Below are 19,395 nucleotides of genomic sequence, written 5' to 3'. Positions count from 1 at the left end.
ATCAGTAGGTCCAAGATGTTATCTCCACGAGGTAATTTTCGGATAGTGCACTCAGTATAATGTCACTCGATGCTCTCGACAGTTTACAATTACAATACAGATTGCTGCTTGGTCCCCACATGTCCTGACTTTGCCCCGCACCCTTTGAGGCTGTTGCCCTTTCTGTACTTGCCCGATGCCATCTAACCTAAAAAAACTGCCCAGTCCACGCAACACAACCCCTGCTACTCGTGTAGCCACTTGTTGCGTGTAGTGGAATTTGTGAATTTGTGGCAGTTTTAACTGAGGAGGTAAAGACCTTCAGTTACTTCCAACAGGATGGAGCAACTACCCGTACAGCTGGCCGAACCTGGAACACATTTACGCAGTCTTCATGCGTGACAGTTATTAGAGGTCAGTCTGCTTGCAGCCCTAGCTAGCTGTCCAGGTCTCCTGATCTGTCAGTGTGCGATTATTTGGTGTGGGGCGACCTCAGGTCTAGGGTGTATTAAAACTGCCCTCATATTCTTAAATAACTGCAGTAGAACATTTCAGATGAGATTGCAGCAATTCCAGCCGTCACGTCTCAATCCACCTTCAGAAACTTGCTTACCAAGGCCCAAAAGTGCCAAGAGATGAATGGAGCCATGTTCAACACTTGATATAGTCAGCTTAGTACTATATTTCCTATCCTCTGTTCTGTTTCTTTGTGCCCTTGAACTCTGTTGTCTTGGCCACTTTTATTTGCCTCACCCTGTACAATAGGGATGATACTGGGGCCTTCATCTTCACCTTTGAAGACAAGGTCAAGGTATATTGTGTTGATGCAATTGGTTCACCTCTTACTTTAACAACAGGCAACAAAAGGTCATTATTCACAGTGTTGAGAATGGTTGTGGTGTGGGGCATGATCAAATGGGAGTTGCCCCAGCGATCAGTGTTGGGGCCACTCCTGTTCCTTATTTATAAAAATGATATGTCCTCTAGTATTACAGGTAACTCTAAAATATTTGTGTTTGCTGATGACACAAGCTTGGTAGTAAAGGATGTTGTGTGCAACATTGGCTGGGTTCCAAATAGTGCAGTTCATGACATAAGTTCATGGCTTGTAGAAAATAAAATAACACTAAATCACAGTAAGACTCAGTTTTTACAGTTCCTAACACACTGTTCAACAAAACCCGACATTTTAATTTCACGGAATGGGCATATGATTGGTGAAACTGAACTGTTCAAATTTCTAGGTGTTCAGATAGATAGTAAACTGTCGTGGAAAGCCCACGCTCAGGATCTTGTTCAAAGACTTAATCCTGCCATTTTTACCATTTGAATGGTATCTGAAGTAAGCGATCATTCGACACGAAAATTAGTCTACTTTGCTTATATTCATTTGCTTATGTCGACCCCTGTTCACTAGTCTGGGTATTGTGACATTGGCCTGTACTGTCGTTTCTTGTTAACAATATCAGATTATTCCTAAGAAAAAGCAACTTTCACTCAGTTAATACTCGGCAGAACTCCAACCTGCATTTGGATCAGACTTCCCTAACTCTTGTGCAGAAAGATATGCATTATACTGCTGCATGCATTTTGTCATCTACCACAAGAATAAACAGTAAACCACTTTCTTTCAAATCGAAACTGAAGAGTTTCACATGGGTCACACCTTCTATTCTGTTGAGGGGTTCCTTGGAAAATTAAGGCGATTCTTATGTTACATTGTGGATTGCATTTACTTAAACTTAGGAGTGCTTGGCTTCTTTTTTTTTCCCACAAACATTTTATTTTTATTTGTTATTACTTTCATGTTGTAATTTCATGTACTGACACATTCCATGACCTTGGCGATTTGGTCCTATGGAACTCTATGTGTAACTAAAAAACTACTAAAATAAACATGAAAAACGAACTTTGAAGGTTGACCTTTCATAGCATTTGTTACTCTTTAAGTTACACCAATCACAAATGTGCCAATAAATTTTTAGTGGCATAAATGGCTGATCTCCCAGATCCGAAAGTTTTCTAAGCAGCTGGTCCTCAAAGTTGCTTGTTTCGAATGAGCTTCAAACTGTCAGTGCTTTAAGAAATTAGGCATTGATTCTTCCACATAATATCCCTTTTTACGTAAAAGGAGATTTACTTTGACAGTGATGTTTACCATACTACAAATTGCAATATTTTTCCCATGGCCTGTTAGAAATGTAAATAGTTCTGACGCCACACTCATCGGAACCAATTCGTTGTTACAAAGTAATGTGTAAAGCCCCTACACAAACCAATTAGCTGACTTGCAGGTTGTCTGAAAGACCAATTTTGTGGCAGCCTATGCAAGTACTGACTGACTGCACTTGAGCGATTATCGCGCCATTCTCTTAAGATTTGTTTGCTGTGAGTTGTTTATCTTGAGTTAATTCTGTTTATGTGCTATGAGATCCAGCTTGGTTTTACACAAACTGTCTTGGCTTCACTGCCTGCAACCTCTGGGGCCCCCCCTGCGGGTCCGGGGGTTAGAATAGGCCCGAGGTATTCCTGCCTGTTGTAAGAGCCGACTAAAAGGAGTCCCTCCCCCTCAAGGGGGTAGTTAGCGCCTGCGTCCGGAGACGGATGGTTCCGTGACCTGTATTTGTGGTCATTTTGGTTTTTCACTTCTCGTTTCTTCCTTCCTTTGGTTGGTTCTATTCTTTGTTCTTCTCCATCTCACTGTCTTCCTTACTCTTCTCCTTGCCTTCTTCTCCTTGCCTTCTTCTCCTTGCCTTCTTCTCCTTGCCTTCTTCTCCTTGCCTTCTTCTCCTTGCCTTCTCTGGTCTCCGCCTCGGCGTTTGAGACAGTCTGTCCTCTCCCTCTTCTTTTTCCTCTTCTTCCTTCCTCCCTGTGCGCACCTGAAGGCCGACCCACGCGTTCGCACGCGTAGCTGGTGATGGGGTAACGCGTAATTCTCCGCCCTGGGTAGACAAGTCAGGCACGCACGTACCCCCTGGTAAAGGCCAGGCCCAGGGAGGGGTGATTGCCTGAGCTGATACCTTCTGACCATGCCGGTTGGTCCCTCCGCCTGTTTCTCGGGAGGTGTGACCTGAGATGTAAACATTCACCTAAGGCGGGAGTGCCCTCCGAGAGGGTCCCCACAAGGAAGGAGCGCGCCATCGGAGACGCTGGCAATCGTGGGGGATTCCTCTGCAATGGATTTCTCGTCTTCTCTCTCGACTTCTGCCCACAAACGGAAACTTGACCAGCCACCAGTGACAAAAGTACTACCGCCTACCCCACAGTTCCTCGTCGTTTCTCAATCTGAGGACGGAAAGGATTTTTCCTCTGTCAACCCTTTCGTTATCCAGAAGGGCGTAGGTGCCATAGCCGGAACTGTTAGGTCTTGTACCAGGTTGCGTAATGGTACCTTGTTACTAGAAACTCAGAGCGCCTTTCAGGCACAAAAACTGCTTCGAGCCACTCTCCTGTACACGTTCACTGTCCGGGTGGAGGCTCACCGAACTTTGAATTCGTCTCGTGGTGTGGTTTATACTAGATCATTCGACGGATTGACTGACGAGGAGATTCAGTCTTTCCTCGCTGAGCAGGGCGTGACGGCTGTCCATAGGGTCATGAAAAAGGTCAACAATGACCTTGTACCGACCCGGACACTTTTCTTGACCTTTGATAGTGTTAAACTGCCATCGCGCATCAAAGCGGGCTACGAGGTTATTCCTGTTCGCCCCTATGCCCCGACACCTACGCGCTGCTACCAGTGTCAGCGTTTTAATCACACTCACCAGTCTTGTTCCAATGCGGCTAAATGTGTCACTTGTGGCAGGGATGCCCATGAGGGTGACTGTCCACCTCCGTCTCCTCGATGTGTGAACTGTCAGGGTGACCATGCAGCGTCCTCCCGCGACTGTCCCATCTATAAGGAAGAACGCTGTATCCAAGAAATTCGGGTCAAAGAGAGAGTGTCCAGCTCGGCAGCTCGCAAGCTATTTGGTAGTAGGAAGCCCATGCTGCTCCCAGCGGGGAAATACAGTACTGTCCTCGCCTGTCCTCGGACTACCAGGGAGGTGGCAACCCAGACGTGCGATCTGACCTTCAGCACCACGGTCGTCCGTTCGGCCAGTGCTAAGATCGCGCGGTCGACGTCTCCTCTTCCTCCCGTCACCACACAGACACAAGCCCCTTCATCAGCTTCTGCCAAGACGAAGACCCAGAAGTCAAATGCACGGGCCTTCAAGAAGGAACCGTCCCGTGCAGACTTCCTACGTACCTCGAACTCCCAGCCATCGACCAGTACTTCCACCAAACGACCTTCCAAGAAGGCTCATAGGAAGCACAGTTCTTCTCCGCCACGGCGCATTTCTTCTCCTGCACCACCCAGCGGTTGCCGCCCCATCTACTGATAGCGGCGGCAGTGCTCGCTCGAAGCCGGGCCCTCAGCGGCCTTCGAGGTGACCCCTTCTTTCATCTTCCTTTTCTTCTTAAGATGGCACTTTTTACTGGAATATTCGCTGCATTCGCTCCAACCGAGAGGACTTGAAGTTGCTGCTCCGCTTGCACCATCCGCTCGTCGTAGCCCTCCAGGAAACAAAGCTATGCCCATGCGATCAAATTGCCTTGGCACACTACACCTCTGTGCGTTTTGACCTACCCCTGTGGTAGGTATTCCGGCTCATGGAGGGGTTATGTTGCTGGTCCGGGATGATATTTACTACAATCCCGTCACATTGTACACCGGCCTGCAGGCAGTTGCCATCCGAATTACTCTCCCCACTTTTACATTTTACATTTGTACCGTTTACACTCCATCGTCGTCTGCTGTTACCAGGGCAGACATGATGCAAATTATTGCTCAGCTGCCTGCACCATTTTTATTAACTGGAGACTTCAATGCTGACCATCCCCTTTGGGGCTCTCCAGCATCCTGCCCGAGGGGCTCCCTGTTAGCAGACCTTTTCAACCAGCTCAATCTTGTCTGCCTCAATACTGGCGCCCCCACTTTTCTTTCGGACACATCTCATACCTATTCCCATTTAGACCTCTCTATATGTACTACCCAACTTGCACGCTGGTTTGAGTGGTATGCACTTTCTGATACATATTCGAGCGACGACTCCCCGTGTGTTATCCATCTCCTGCAGCATACCCCCTCTCCGTGCTCCTCTAGTTGGAACATCTCCAAAGCAGACTGGGGGCTCTTTTCTTCCAGGGCGACCTTTCAGGGTCAAACCTTCACAAGCTGCGATAGTCAGGTCGCACACCTCACGGAAGTCATTCTCACTGCTGCTGAATATTCCATCCCTCACTCTACTTCTTCTCCACGTCGCATACCAGTCCCCTGGTGGACCGTGGCATGTAGAGACGCTTTACGTGCTCGTCGACATGCTTTACGCACCTTTAAACGCCACCCTATAGTGGCGAATTGTATCAATTATAAACGATTATGTGCACAGTGTCGTCGTATTATTAAAGAAAGCAAGAAAGCCAGCTGGGCTGCTTTCACAAGCACCTTCAACAGTTTTACTCCTTCTGTTGTCTGGGGTAGCCTGCGCCGGCTATCTGGCACTAAGGTCCACTCACCAGTTTCTGGCTTGAAGGTCGCGAATGACATCTTTGTGGCCCCTGCGGATGTCTCCAATGCCTTCGGCCGCTTTTTCGCAGAGGTTTCGAGCTCCGCTCATTACCACCCTGCCTTCCTCCCCCGAAAACAGGCAGAGGAGGCTAGGCCACCTAACTTCCGCTCCTCGATTCGTGAAAGTTATAATGCCCCATTCACCATGCGGGAACTCGAAAACTCACTTGCCCGGTCACGGTCCTCCGCTCCAGGGCCTGATTCTATTCATATTCAGATGCTGAAGAACCTTTCTCCTGCGGGTAAAGGTTTCCTTCTTCGTACTTACAATCGCATCTGGATTGAGGGACATGTTCCCGCATGCTGGTGCGAGTCTATTGTTGTACCGATTCCTGAGCCGGGGAAGGACAAGCACTTGCCTTCCAGTTATCGACCCATCTCACTTACCAGCTGTGTCTGTAAGGTGATGTAGCGAATGGTTAACTCTCGTTTGGTTTGGCTGCTCGAATCTCGACGCCTACTTACCAATGTACAATGTGGATTTCGTAGGCGCCGCTCTGCTGTTGACCATCTGGTTACCTTGTCGACCTTCATTACGAATAACTTCTTGCGGAAGCGCCCGACCGCGGCTGTGTTCTTTGATTTGGAAAAGGCTTACGACACCTGTTGGAGGGCGGGCATTCTCCGCACCATGCATACATGGGGCCTTCGCGGTCGCCTCCCTCTTTTTATTTGTTCCTTTTTAATGGATCGACAGTTCAGGGTACGTGTGGGTTCTGTCCTGTCCGACACCTTTCGCCAGGAGAATGTGGTGCCACAGGGCTCAGTTTTGAGCGTCACTCTCTTCGCCATAGCGATCAATCCAATAATGGATTGCCTCCCAGCTGATGTATCAGGCTCCCTTTTCGTGGACGATTTTACCATCTATTGCAGCGCGCAGCCTACGTGTTTCCTGGAGCGCTGTCTTCAGTGTTCTCTTGACCGTCTTTACTCCTGGAGTGTCGCCAATGGCTTCCGTTTTTCTGCCAAGAAGACGGTCTGTATTAACTTCTGGCGCTACAAAGAGTTTCTCCCACCGTCCTTTCATCTCAGTCCCGTTGCTCTCCCATTCGTGGAGACAACAAAATTTTTAGGTCTTACATTTGACAGGAAACTTAGCTGGTCTCCGCATGTGTCATATTTGGCTGCCTGTTGTACCTGTTCTCTATATGTCCTCTGTGTTCTCAGTGTAATGTCATGGGGAGCGGATCGAACCGTCCTACTTCGCCTATATCGGTCGATCGTCCGCTCCAAGCTGGATTATGGGAGCTTCGTCTACTCCTCTGCACGGCCATTCATCTTACGCCGCCTCAATTCCATACAACATCGGGGTTTACGTCTTGCGATCGGAGCGTTTTATACTAGTCCCGTCAAGAGTCTTCATGCTGAAGCTGGTGAATTGCCACTCACCTACCGGCGCGATATACTGCTTTGTCGGTATGCCTGTCGGCTACTGTCAATGCCCGACCACCCGTCTTATTGTTCCTTTTTTGACGACTCTCTCGACCATCAATATGGGTTGTATGTCTGTGCCCTGCTAGCCCCTGGAGTTCTTTTTCGTCGCCTCCTTCAACACCTTGATTTTTCACTCCCTGCAACCTTTCGAGTGGGCGAGAGCCACGCGCCACCTTGGCTCCAGGCTCAGGTTCGTGTTCTCCTTGACCTCAGCTCGCTCCCAACGGAGGTTACCCCCGGTTCAGTATACCTTTCCCGTTTTGTCGAACTTCGTTCGAAGTTCATTAATATGACCTTCATTTATACAGATGGCTCTAAGACCAATTACGGGGTCGGGTGTTCTTTTATTGTCGGGGCACAAAGTTTCAAATACCGGCTCCATGGCCATTGTTCGGTCTTCACAGCTGAGCTCTTTGCCCTCTACCAGGCTGTTCTTTACATCTGCCGCCACCGACATTCTGCTTATGTCATCTGCTCAGATTCCCTGAGCGCACTCCAGAGCCTTGATCCAACGCTCTCTTCAGCAGCTGGTGGACGACGGTTCTCCGGTTAGCTTTATGTGGGTTCCTGGCCATGTCGGTATCCCTGGGAACGAAGCTGCAGATGCCGCGGCCAAGGCTCCGGTCCTCCAGCCTCGGACAGCTTCTTGTTGTGTCCTTTCATCAGATTGTAGCAGGGTCCTTTGTCAGCGCAATTTATCGCTGTGGCATGCCGATTGGGCTGCACTTATGGACAACAAGCTTCGGGCCTTGAAACCTCTTCCCACGGCTTGGCCGTTCTCCTCACGCCTTTCTCGGTGGGAGGAGGTCGTTTTGGCCCGGTTACGAATTGGACACTGCTGGTTCAGCCATCGCCATCTGCTGACGGCTGCGCTGGCGCCAGCGCTGTTCTGCCCATGTGGGCAATTGCTGACGATCCGCCACATTTTAACGTCCTGTTCGGATATTAACACACTGAGTCTTGATCTTGGCCTGCCATGTAGTTCTTTGTTTTATCAACTTGACAAACCTTTCTAAGGACATTTGATTATGCTGTTTTTCTAATCCTATGCCTGTCAGTCTGTCTTTTATTGTGTTTTCCCTTTTAGTTGCCGTTTTAAACTTGTGCCTCACGGTGCATTCCTAACGTAGTCTGGGCGCTAATGACCGTTGAAGTTGTGCGCCCTAAAACAAAACAAAAAAGAAACTGGGGCACCTGCTGCCCCCCTCCCCCTCCATTTGTATTAGGCTTACTCAGGCATGCAGGGCTCTGCCTGGGTCAACAGTTGTTTCCCTAGCATCTCTTGGGATCCTTATGGAACTGTCTCGTGAAACTACTGACGGGACGGGTGTACCATCAGGCAGCACCTACACCCACACCTCAAAGAAAGCTCGGTTGGTCAGTCCTCCTGAAAAGAAGCCTCAGAGTAATAGTAACAGGGCATTAGTATGCAATAACACTTCCATTGTAATAAAGTGAAATGGGGGAAGCTTTGAGAAGATATCCGATTTCTATGTTCACAAGGCATTGGAAGGTATTTCTGGGTGTCTGAAAATTGTCAAAAGACTTCATAATGGAACACTTTTAGTTGAAACTGCTAATTCCAATCAAATATCTAAGCTTCTGGGGCATAAGGTCTTAGGTGACTACCCAGTCGAGGATGAAATGCTCAACACCATTAACTATAGTAAGGCATTGTTACCTGCTCTGATATAATGGAGGTGGACCCTGCAGAGTTACATGAAGAGTGGAAGAATGTGGGCGTCACGGAGGTGCAGAATTATATGTGGAGAGTCAATGGCAAATTGGAAAAATCCGCAACGTTTATTCTAACATTTAGTACTCCCGAATCACCGGAACATTGCTGGCTATATCCGCCTTAAGGTTCGCCCGTTTGTCCCTAACCCCATGTGATGCTATAAAATGTCAAACATTTGGTCATACCACTATGAGATGTAACAGGAAGGCTACATGTGAAAATTGTGGAGGCTCCGCTCACTAGTCAGGGACTTCTTGTACACTTCCTCTGAAATGTGTAAACTGATCTGGGGATCACTCAATGTGGAGCAGAAAGTGTGGGGTTTACAACGAGGAAAAGAAAATTCAAGAGTTGAATGTAGAGAGTCGCATACCCTATGGTGAAGCTAAAAAGGCTTAGAAAGCCATGCAACCACCGGTTTTTGCTACTTCATTTGCATCAGCCCTTAAGACACCAATAGCTAAGTGTGATGACTCCACACGAACTCGGACCGCAGATTCCAGTATGAGCACATGCACTTGTTGATGTCCAATTGCTACTGGTGTCGTTCAGAAGCCGTTGGCAGTAGGCTTACCACCTAAGCCACATAAGACTCCCCAACATCAGAAGCCAACTAAGCCATCCCGCAACCCAGGCAGCCTCCTCCTACTGTCAGTAAAGAAAAACTTCCTTCAAAAAACCTTCGGATCGATGAGCTCTCTCACTATCTGATGGCGACTATGCTTTTGAGGATATGGGCCTCCAGTCGGAGGAACCAGAGAACACGGAACCGGCTAATGTCCCCCCTGACCTCTCTGGTAAATTACCACCTCTGAGGGAGAAAGAAAAGACCCACCATCGCTAACCAGTGTCTTCCATAGAGACTTCGGCGTTGCAGTGGAATTCGAATGGATATTGCTCACATTTGGAAGAACTGCAGCTGCTGGTCCAGGATAAACCGTTCTGCAGTGCTTACAAGAGACGCATCTTAGTCACACACACACACACCTGCATTACGTCCCTATCACATATACAGGAAGGACGATACTACTGGAGACAGGGTTAAATTTGGTGTGACTATTTTCCCTTGATGACTGATGCCACTCCTCTCGTGTCTCTCTTACCACGACCATGCAAGCAATTGCTGTGCAAGTTCTCGCACCTTTTACTATCAGTGTGTTTTTTGTACCTGCCCCAAGATTGCGCTTTGGATGCAGACGCACTGGCAGACCTCTTCCAGGCACTCCCACGCCCATTCCTCCTTGTGGGGGGGACTTCAATGCCCACAATGTGCTGTGGGGCTCGACTACAACTTGCTCGAAGGGTCGGATGATCGAGCGACTCGTCCATTCTGAGAATATCTGCCTTCTGAACGTGGGTCAGGTGACTCAGTTTTCCACAGTTACAGGGTCTTCTTCAGCTATTGATCTTTATTTTTGTTCCCCAGCTATAGCAGACTCAGCTCAGTGAGAAGTGGCTCCAGATTTACATTGTAGTGACCACTTCCCAGTGTGAATTCGTCTGCCACCTAGGACGGTGGCCAGCAGGAGATCACACAAGTGGCTGGTACAAAGGGCAAATTGGTTACAGTACACTTGACAGACTATTTTTGAATGAACGGATTGTGCACAGGAGGTGGTGGCCCATATCACTCACGAGATCCAAAGGGCTGCCGCGAGTCCATCCCCATGTCTAGCAACCACCTCACCCGACAGCCGATACCATGGGGGGTGGAATGACTACTATCGATTGGCAATCAGGGCCAGACAGACAGCTCTGTGGAACTTCATTGTCCAACTGCAGCCAATTTTCATGTCTTCAGGTCCGCGAGAGCACATGCAAGGTGAGTGATCAAAGAACAGAAGAGGGTTCCTTGAGGGAATTCACGATTTCATTAATCGGTCCACTTCCACTGTGCACACAGTAATCAATAAGACTGATTTCAGGCAGACTTGGTGGACACGCCAAAAGACATGGCTCATGTTTTAGCTAAACACTTAGTTACTGTTACTCTGTTATCCAGACAAGCTCCTGCTGTTCAGGTATTCAGTTGGACTGCAGAGATGAGGAAGCTCAATTTCTTCTTGCGTAATGACGAAGTCAACAACCTTCCAGTCTCCATGTGGGAACTGGAATCAGCTTTATCTGCAGCCAGAGTGACTGCTCCAGGACCTGGTGAGATCCGCTATACCATGCTTGCATCATCTGTGCCCTGAAGCGGAAGGTCAGCTCCTATCTTGTTTCAATCAGATCTGATTTGATGGACAGTACCCCACGACTTGGAAGGAAGCAATATTAATTCCGTTCTGGAAACCAGGCAAGGACCATAGTGCCCCTAACAGTTAACTGAGTGTTGCCCTTCTCAGTTCTATGGGTAAGACTCTTGAACGCATGGTCAACCACTGCCTCGTGTGGCTGCTAGAGTCCCGAGCTCATCCGAGCCGCTCCCAGTGCGGTTTCAGGTGGTATCGTTCCACTGTTGACAACTTAATTCTTCTGGAGACGGCGATACTGGAGTCCTCCTTACACCAAAAACATGTAGTTTGTGTGTTTTTTGACCTTGAAAAAGCATATGACACCACTTGGAGTTACAACATCCTTTGCCAACAACTTTGTTTTTGTCTGTTTTAAGTATGTACCATAGTTTTAGTGTTATTAATACAGATGGATCCCAGCAGGAGAATGCTCTCGGTTGGTCTGTGGTTTACCCTGATAGGGTTTTTACAGTGCGTCTTCCAGAACAATTTCCAATCATGATGCGGAGTTACATAGCATTCTGGTGGCACCTGAGAGGGTTCACAGACATCACCATATGAGTTTCTTGTCTGTTTCGACTCTTAGTGCACTGCAAGCACTTCAACAAATGTATATGGTAGACCTTCTGATTCAGCTCATCCACAACTCCTTACTGCGGCTCCAATGCCGTGGCAAGGAGGTGACCTTTTGTTGGGTACCTGGCCACATTGGGATACAGGGTAACGACATGGCTGACAAAGGTGCCAAGGAAGCATGTTGGGATGTTGTTGTCCATCAATGTTCCATCCCGTTGCACACCATTATCTCATTTTCTGACAGATGCATTATGCATCAGTGGGAGACTGAATGGTTGCAGGTGTCAGATAACAAACTGCGGTCGCTCAAATCTACCACAAAGGCTTGGTGGGCTTCGTGTCAGCCTCGCCACTGGAAGGAGGTTTTGCTTACCAGACTGTGCATCGGGCATGGCCCTGTCATGCATGGCTTCCTCCTCTGGTGAGCGGATCTACCATTCTGTGAAGTTTGTGGCATACTGCCTTCAGTTCAGCATATTGTGGCTACGTGTGTCCTGTATACTGATATTAGGGCAGCCCTTGAACTCGCTGGAGATCTACCCACCATTCTCGCAGATACCAATACCAGTGTTAACAGAGTGGTGAAATTTTTTTGAATTGTTGGGCCTCATCCTTACACTGGTGGGAAAGGCGGCAGACTTCAGTACGTTCTCAACTGCTCCGCATATGGGGACAGCCTTTGTCCCCACCCATGAGTCTTCATGTTGACTTTTCTTCAGGGCACTGATGACCATAGTGTTGAGTGCTCCCTCACCCCAAATAATAATTATTATAATAATAATAATCATCATCATCCAGGCTGTTGATTGTTAACATTGATACCCATTGGTGATTGTCCAGGATCTCCTTTCTGAACTCCAAGCTGGTTGTCTTTGTACCCCAAGCCCCATTGGGATCCTAGGAGATTTTTACCAGTTGGCTAAGTTTGCTATGAGGATGCCATATTGGAGGTTTGGGGGGGGGGGGGGGGTTACTGAACTGACTGACCTTTGGTTGTCACACTGGAAGCTTGAAATAAGGATTAGCGTGCCATGGTCTCTTCAGACTAACTGTTAGCAATAAAGGAACTACAACCATGTGACAACCTTCCTTCTGTGCTTCTTGTAGTGGATATATCGTTCTGTTCGATTCCTGTTAGCCACACGAGGATGACGTGGCCATATCCTATGATGTGAGGGTCCACCCCACTGTCAGTGTGGTGCCCACATCCTACTGGACTGCCCTGATTTAGCCTTCTTAAATTTGCTGACACACTCTGCCTTTGGTGTTAGTAGATGACATGAAAGTGACTGATCCGGTTTTAAGTTTTACCCTTGAATGTGGTTTCTACTCCTCTCTGTGAGGTAGGGCACTTTGGCACTGTGAGGATTTTGAGTGATGCATCTTCATCTTCTCTGACCCAGGGGGGCCCATGGCTGCCCTTGCACAGTGGTCTAGCCTGGCTCCACCCTTCCTACCTTTTAATTTTCTTAGTCTCTCCTTAACTTCTTACCCCGTGGTCATCCTTTCATGAGATTTTATCAAGTTATCTCTGTTAAGTTTCTTTGAGGTAATGGAGAGTGAGTAAAAACCAGCTGGACACAGAAGGTGCATCTCCCATCGCATAATATGCTCCAGGACCTCCAGTTGCGTTTTGGGCGGAGCAACTTGCCACTTTCACACTCTTACCCCTCTCATTTCTGCCTGCTTCTATCTCTGTTTTATTGATTTTGGTTACAATCAGGTTCATCAGCTTGTCCTGCGTCCTGCCTCTCTGAGGACTCTTCATGGCTTATAGGATCAAGGGACTGATAGTTTGGCCCCCTTATTCTCGTTGCTTCATCCATCCACTGACAATTTTTGAAGAAAAAAATTAGATTTTTAATAAAGAAATTAAATGGCTACAGCAAAAGAACTTGAGCGCATGTTCTCAGACCAAAGATACAGTTTTAATCAGAAGGTCTTTTAACTTTCAAGTAAAATATAAAGAAAACAGAATATTGATGTTGACTCATTCCAGAGACAGAGCATTTTAATATTTTCTCAAAGGTGGGGCTTCAAAATTATTAACAAAGGTGACAACATTGGCAGTGTGTGTTTCAGGCCAGTGATATGTTTAGGCAAAACAAAAAATACAGGTTTATTACTTTGTCATGAATTTCAACATGTGCTAAATGCAATAACATCTGAGGCTATTAAGATTTCCTGTCTCAATTGATATGGGCTTATTCATGATGAAACTGGTTAAGTGTTAGATTATCTATAATTACTGACAAACAGCCTGATGGCTTGCTGAATCTAGTTCTGTTACTGTTTGCTTTCTCTACCAGTTCAGGCACTTTAGCTTTATATGTAGTTTTGGTTTCCTGCATCTCATTCGCTTAGGTGTAGGGATTTAGCTCTTCACTGAATTTTTAAAAGTTGCATATTCTTTTTACTGAGTGGGATGTCAGAGACACAGCACTTTTTATCTGTGAAGAATGGCTTTAAAATTCCTTTTACGTTTCCTTGATCTTGTTTTCTGTAGATTCTCGGTAATTTAAGGCAAATAATTTTAATTGTTGTTATTTTGCCACAGCATCTTTGCAGCTGCTCAACAAATATTGTCTGTGTTTGTCCTCAGTATCTAGTGACCTCATTATGGACAGGATGTTGTTTCTCAAACCTCTTGGCCTCCTTCGACGCCACATTCTGTTTGAGGGAACACTTATTGCAAGTGTTGGTTTTCAGCTTTTGTGACTTGCTGGTTTTCATCTGGTAAACAGATGCTGTTTCTATCTTAATGCTGTCGTAAAGTGTATAAACAGAAACAGAAAATAAGCTACATAGGTTGGTAAAATTGTTAACTTATCAGATACACATCCTGTGTCAGTTTTTACAAATCACTGTTTCCGTGGGAGCAAGATCAGAAGAGAACACTGCAAATATTTATGTATTATTAAAATAACATGGCTGGCTGTACATATTAAATTAAAACTATTCCTTCAAATCTGCTTAAATAATATTGTATTTAAATGTATTTTATCTTATTTAAAAAAGAATTTGTAGTTTTACTTGCTCATTATTGTTGTTTCTTTGTCAGTTTCTCCTAATGAGTTTCTGTAATGTTTCAGGCATGTAGTGCTACCTAAGGAAATAGCAAGGCAGATTCCAAAGACACACCTATTGTCTGAAGCAGAATGGCGGAAGTTGGGTGTGCAACAGAGTAAAGGTTGGGTTCACTACATGACGCATGAACCAGGTATAAGTGCTTTTATGTTTGCTTTAGTTTTAAGGAAACCAATGTTTAAGATTGATAATGAAACTACAGCTACAGGTGTTAGTAAAAGTGTTTGTGTACCAGTTTAAAAGTGGGATTCCCCCCCCCCCAAATAGGTTTGCACCAAAATTGTTGTGAGGACGACGAGAATCCTTAAAGTTGGGCCGTGATTGTAATAGATAAAGGTTGTGTGTGCTGTTTAGATAACTTGTGGTGGTGAGATCATTGAAACCAATGCACACCTGTGGAGATATTTAGTGTCTTATTGCATTATCACTTAGTGACAAAGACTGGCAGGGAGGCAGTTCATTGTATTAAGCAGATTAGTCATTGTCAAGTTAGGACTCTTTATTGGTAGGTTGAATGTATACTAAAATAAGGTGAATTTAAAAGATGGATGGAAGTGATTCATATAAGGAAGGGCCATGCATATGGTAGCAGATATACCCGATTTAGATGTAGGAAGAAATTTGTTTCCATTTCCTTTCTAATTGCTTGTTACTGCTCCTCCTATCCCCACATTTTGTTCTTTCTTTTCCTCCTCCTCCTCCTCCTCCTCCTCCTCCTCCTCACATACAGTATTTTTCCCTATTCCACCTTGCTATATTGTTAAAAGCATTCATGATCTGAATTTTTCAAAAGAAATTGTTAGAGGACTTTGCTGTTTAAGTGTGTAGGTTTTCGCTATAATGGGGCACTGATTTTCAATAAAAACTTGTATAGGAAAAATTTCCCTCTGACGTGATTTCAGATGATACCAATGTTTCTTTAAATGGCTTTCAAATGATACAAAATCTGTATGATTCAAAATTTCTATGTGTGTGCAGCTATTTTGTGGTGGGAGAATGTCCATTTTAGTGCTCTGCATATTATTTTCAGTGTCACTCATGGAGTTAACACAGGAGCATTTCTAGATTAAAAATTTTCAAAATGTCAGATAGGGTCAGTGTGTGAATCAGTTAATAAGGGGATTGTGTCCAGCATTTGTGGAGGCTTCTCCTTGTCGTGTCGTTGACTCACTTAATTCTAACTTCACAAAAACCATCTTCGTGGTGGTCGATTTAGGAATCCATCAACTGCTGCTACTAATGAGTTTGTTTGTGGTTCAGAGAATGATCAAACACCACATCCACCCTAGTGTAGGGAGTGAGGTGTAAGTTCTTAGTAAGGAAATTTTGAGATGCCATAGTTTACAAATCAAACATAAGATTAAAGTTCTGCCAATATATACTTAATTAAATTCTGGAAAGTCAGAACCCATATTTGACATCATACATTGTGGTAAAATGTGCGTGACTCAGTTTTAACTCTGGTAAGAAGTGACTGTTGTACCTCTAGATGTTTTCCAAATAGCCTTGGCCAGTGAAAAAAAAATAAATAAATAAAATAAAATAGTGTGAATCCAAGGATAGTGTGTACATTCTTCATAGCAAATGGGCACTGTGACAACTTAACCATTCCTTGAGAAAGTAGGACATTAACTACAGACTAAAATGTTTCTGCATATTTAGTAGAAATAGCCAAAGCTGAGCCAGGGTGCTATTTCATTCCTTCATAACATTATGCAGATTGCAGTGGAGTCAAAATAAAGATTTCTTGAAGAGCACTGAATCCACTCACTTCCATATTCCAGATCTTTTCCTTCAGAATATGAAAGAAAGCCATAGCCATCATTTCAAGACTCTAGAAGCATCTGATGTCCAGTGACCATTTTTACTAATGAGGAATTGGAGAGGATACACAAGTGTGGACAACTTTCAGGAGAAGACTTAAGAAAGCTATGTGATTAAATTGTAACAAAAGCAGGAATTTGCATTAATTTCTGAAAATCAACACTGAACCATATAGTTTTAAATTTTAGAAAGAAGGATTCTGAATTGGTAATACAAGGTGTTTTAATGGCATAACTGCTTTCAAATCAACTATGCATTACTTTGTAATTCACAGATTTAAAAAGTAATTCTTATTGTTTCACACCACATACATTTATCTCGGCCATAGATATTGTTTTGAAACTGATAAAATGAAACGGATATTTTCATTTTGACCATTGATGAAATGCTGAAATTTTCTTTTTGATAGGTGCTCATGAACTTTTTGGAACTGGACTCTGGTCTGATAACAGAATGTCATCTTCTGGTTTCTGTACAAACATTTATTAATTTTATAGGCTCACTGATGTCTTCACAGTTAAAATTTATTAGTATTTACTGCACTTACTGTTGTCAAATAGAAATGGCATTACATATGCATGTATGAAATTGATGACAGCACATTATTATCTTATTGCATTCAGAATGGCTGTTATATTTTGTTAACACATGAAGCATTGTAGTCCTAAATTATACAGATACATCTTGTTTCACTGTTCCCTCTTCCTCTCCCCTGGGTCTGTGTCACCACTGTTTCAGAATATCAGCCATACAACATTGCTTACAAAACAAGTCATTTGATATCGAGATATTAACATACAATTAGTTGTGAGGGATTTTGTTAGTTTATGAGAGAAATTTTGATGTACAACTTGTTGCAGAACCACACATACTACTATTCAAGCGGAAAATAACTACGCCACCTGAAGAAAGAGTTCAAATCAATGGTGACCAGTAATGGGAGAAGATAACTCTATGCAGCTGGCGGGTTGAACTGTTTCTTGTATAAATGGTACTGCTGTTGTTGCTCTGTGAGCCTCGTTATAAAGGTTTGAAGGACGAGACTGGTGTTGTACAGTGGATAGTACCTGCAGGCTATGACTGTGTGTTTCATTTCTTTTCGAGGTGGAGTTTGTGTTTTTATTATGTTTCTTTAAATTCTGTACTCGCAAGTTTGTGAAATTTAGTAGGAATTAGTAATTGTTGAACTCCATATTTGACTGGAATGCTTTTAATTCAAATGAATTAAAGTTCTAGCTGCTTTTAAAGCAACTCTCTTTTATGGGTCTAAAAAGACCATAGTAACTGCATGACCATCAGTTTTGAAGCAGGAAGTGTTGTGGTTCCTTTAATCTATGAAGATTTTATAATTGTGTGTAAAGAATGTAAAAACCAGATCAGATGTGGAACAACAAATTGTTGGCTCTTACATGCCTTCACCACCTATGGGCTGTCAGATGTGTTGTCTGCATGAAAATAGTTTCAGTTGTATTATAATTATGTGCTTAACAAATTTTATATTAAAATCTGTTATGCTGTGTTTTAAAGTACAGCATTCTTGAATAATTTTAAAATAAGGGGATGATAATGAAGTGGTAAATGTCTGTATATTTTTATTGTAAATAAAATGAATCTCATCTGGAAAGTAAACTGCTTCAGTGTACCTATTTATTCAAGAAATGCTGTACTTCCATAAAAATATTGTTTTCTGTTCATAGTTTTTAATATTCATAGATAATTATTTTGTATCTTCTTGTGCTGTCATAATAAAAAAGTTGATGGTAAACTTGACTATGATGTTACTGAAGTGGGAAAGAGACCAAAGACTGACTGATTTAGTCTTTATTATCTTAACAGAACTAATAGATGTAACTGACATTTCATGGGATAATGAAAAATGTAAAAGCAGAGTTTTTTGCATGTATTATGTTCACATGTCAATTGTAACTATGAAAGCTATTGATTGTGCTTTACCTGGCAGCATCGCCAGGCAGATAAGTCTGTTTCCTTTCATATTAAACACTGACTGTATTCACAATGAAATATATTAACTTATATCTTCATCCATCCATCAATCAATCATGAGGGAAACCTTTGACTCAGCTGAAACTGCTACTTGGCAAATACAGTTGCAAAACATTTCACAGTATTGTGATGTGTGTGTGCCTCCTGTCATTCAGTTAACGGTGATTGGTTAGCATCACTCAGTTTTCTCGTCCTGGGATTTTCATTATCATAATATCACAACTCATTTTGACATAGTATTGAATACGACAGAAGAATGGTTGTAGTGGCATTATCAAAGGCCTCAGCTGACTGTTTATTTGAAGTACATGCACACAAATCTGTGACCACTGGGACAGATGAACCCTTTTTCTTCCCAGTCATCAATCTTTTGACTAGTTTGTAGCAGTCCACCAGTTTCCTCTTCTGTGCATCTGCCCTAACAGTGGCTGTGATTATATGGTCAGTCAAGGCCATAAACTGAAGGATATTGCTGTTCTGCTGTGTGCCAGAGTGCTAATAAATTAAGGATGCCTGAATGGCTCATAATGTGACACAAAATGTTGTCTCACTGGATGGTAATATCACTTTTAGCTGAGAAGATAATGTGTTGGTTGAGGATAATTGTTTGTAAGAACTACAATCTGGAAACAAAACCTTGTCATCACTTCTTTGTCATTATAAGTGGCAAGTGAGACCATGGAAGAGTGCTAAAATTTGAAAGTGTGTGTGTGTGTGTGTGTGTGTGTGTGTGTGTGTGTGTGTGTGTGTGTGTGTGTGTGTGTGTAGGGGAGGGGGGGGGGTAGCAATTGTTGTAGATGTACGTCACTTGTAATCCAACATACAGATGCTGTTTTATGTGCAGTGAGTAACAATTTTCCACATAACATAGCACCTGTTTCATATATGGGTTATTAATTGGTAACTGC

At 44.1% G+C, this 19,395-nt stretch overlaps 1 protein-coding gene across 1 annotated transcript in view; it reads left to right on the top strand.

Annotated features, from left to right (window-relative positions):
• Positions 1 to 18,248, top strand: part of LOC124615810 (cyclin-dependent kinases regulatory subunit) — a 37,930-nt gene extending 19,682 nt beyond the window's left edge. The window contains exons 2-3 of the mRNA XM_047143950.1: positions 14,665 to 14,792; positions 17,344 to 18,248. Coding sequence (XP_046999906.1) covers positions 14,665 to 14,792; positions 17,344 to 17,420 — 205 coding nt within the window. The 3' untranslated portion in view covers positions 17,421 to 18,248. The remainder of the gene's footprint in view (positions 1 to 14,664; positions 14,793 to 17,343) is intronic.
• Positions 18,249 to 19,395: the final 1,147 nt, after the last annotated feature.

The sequence above is a fragment of the Schistocerca americana genome, chromosome 5 (genome assembly GCF_021461395.2).
Source record: "Schistocerca americana isolate TAMUIC-IGC-003095 chromosome 5, iqSchAmer2.1, whole genome shotgun sequence".
Lineage (NCBI taxonomy): Eukaryota > Metazoa > Arthropoda > Insecta > Orthoptera > Acrididae > Schistocerca > Schistocerca americana.
Note: the sequence above shows the minus strand (reverse complement) of the source record. Positions and strands in the feature narration are given on the sequence as shown.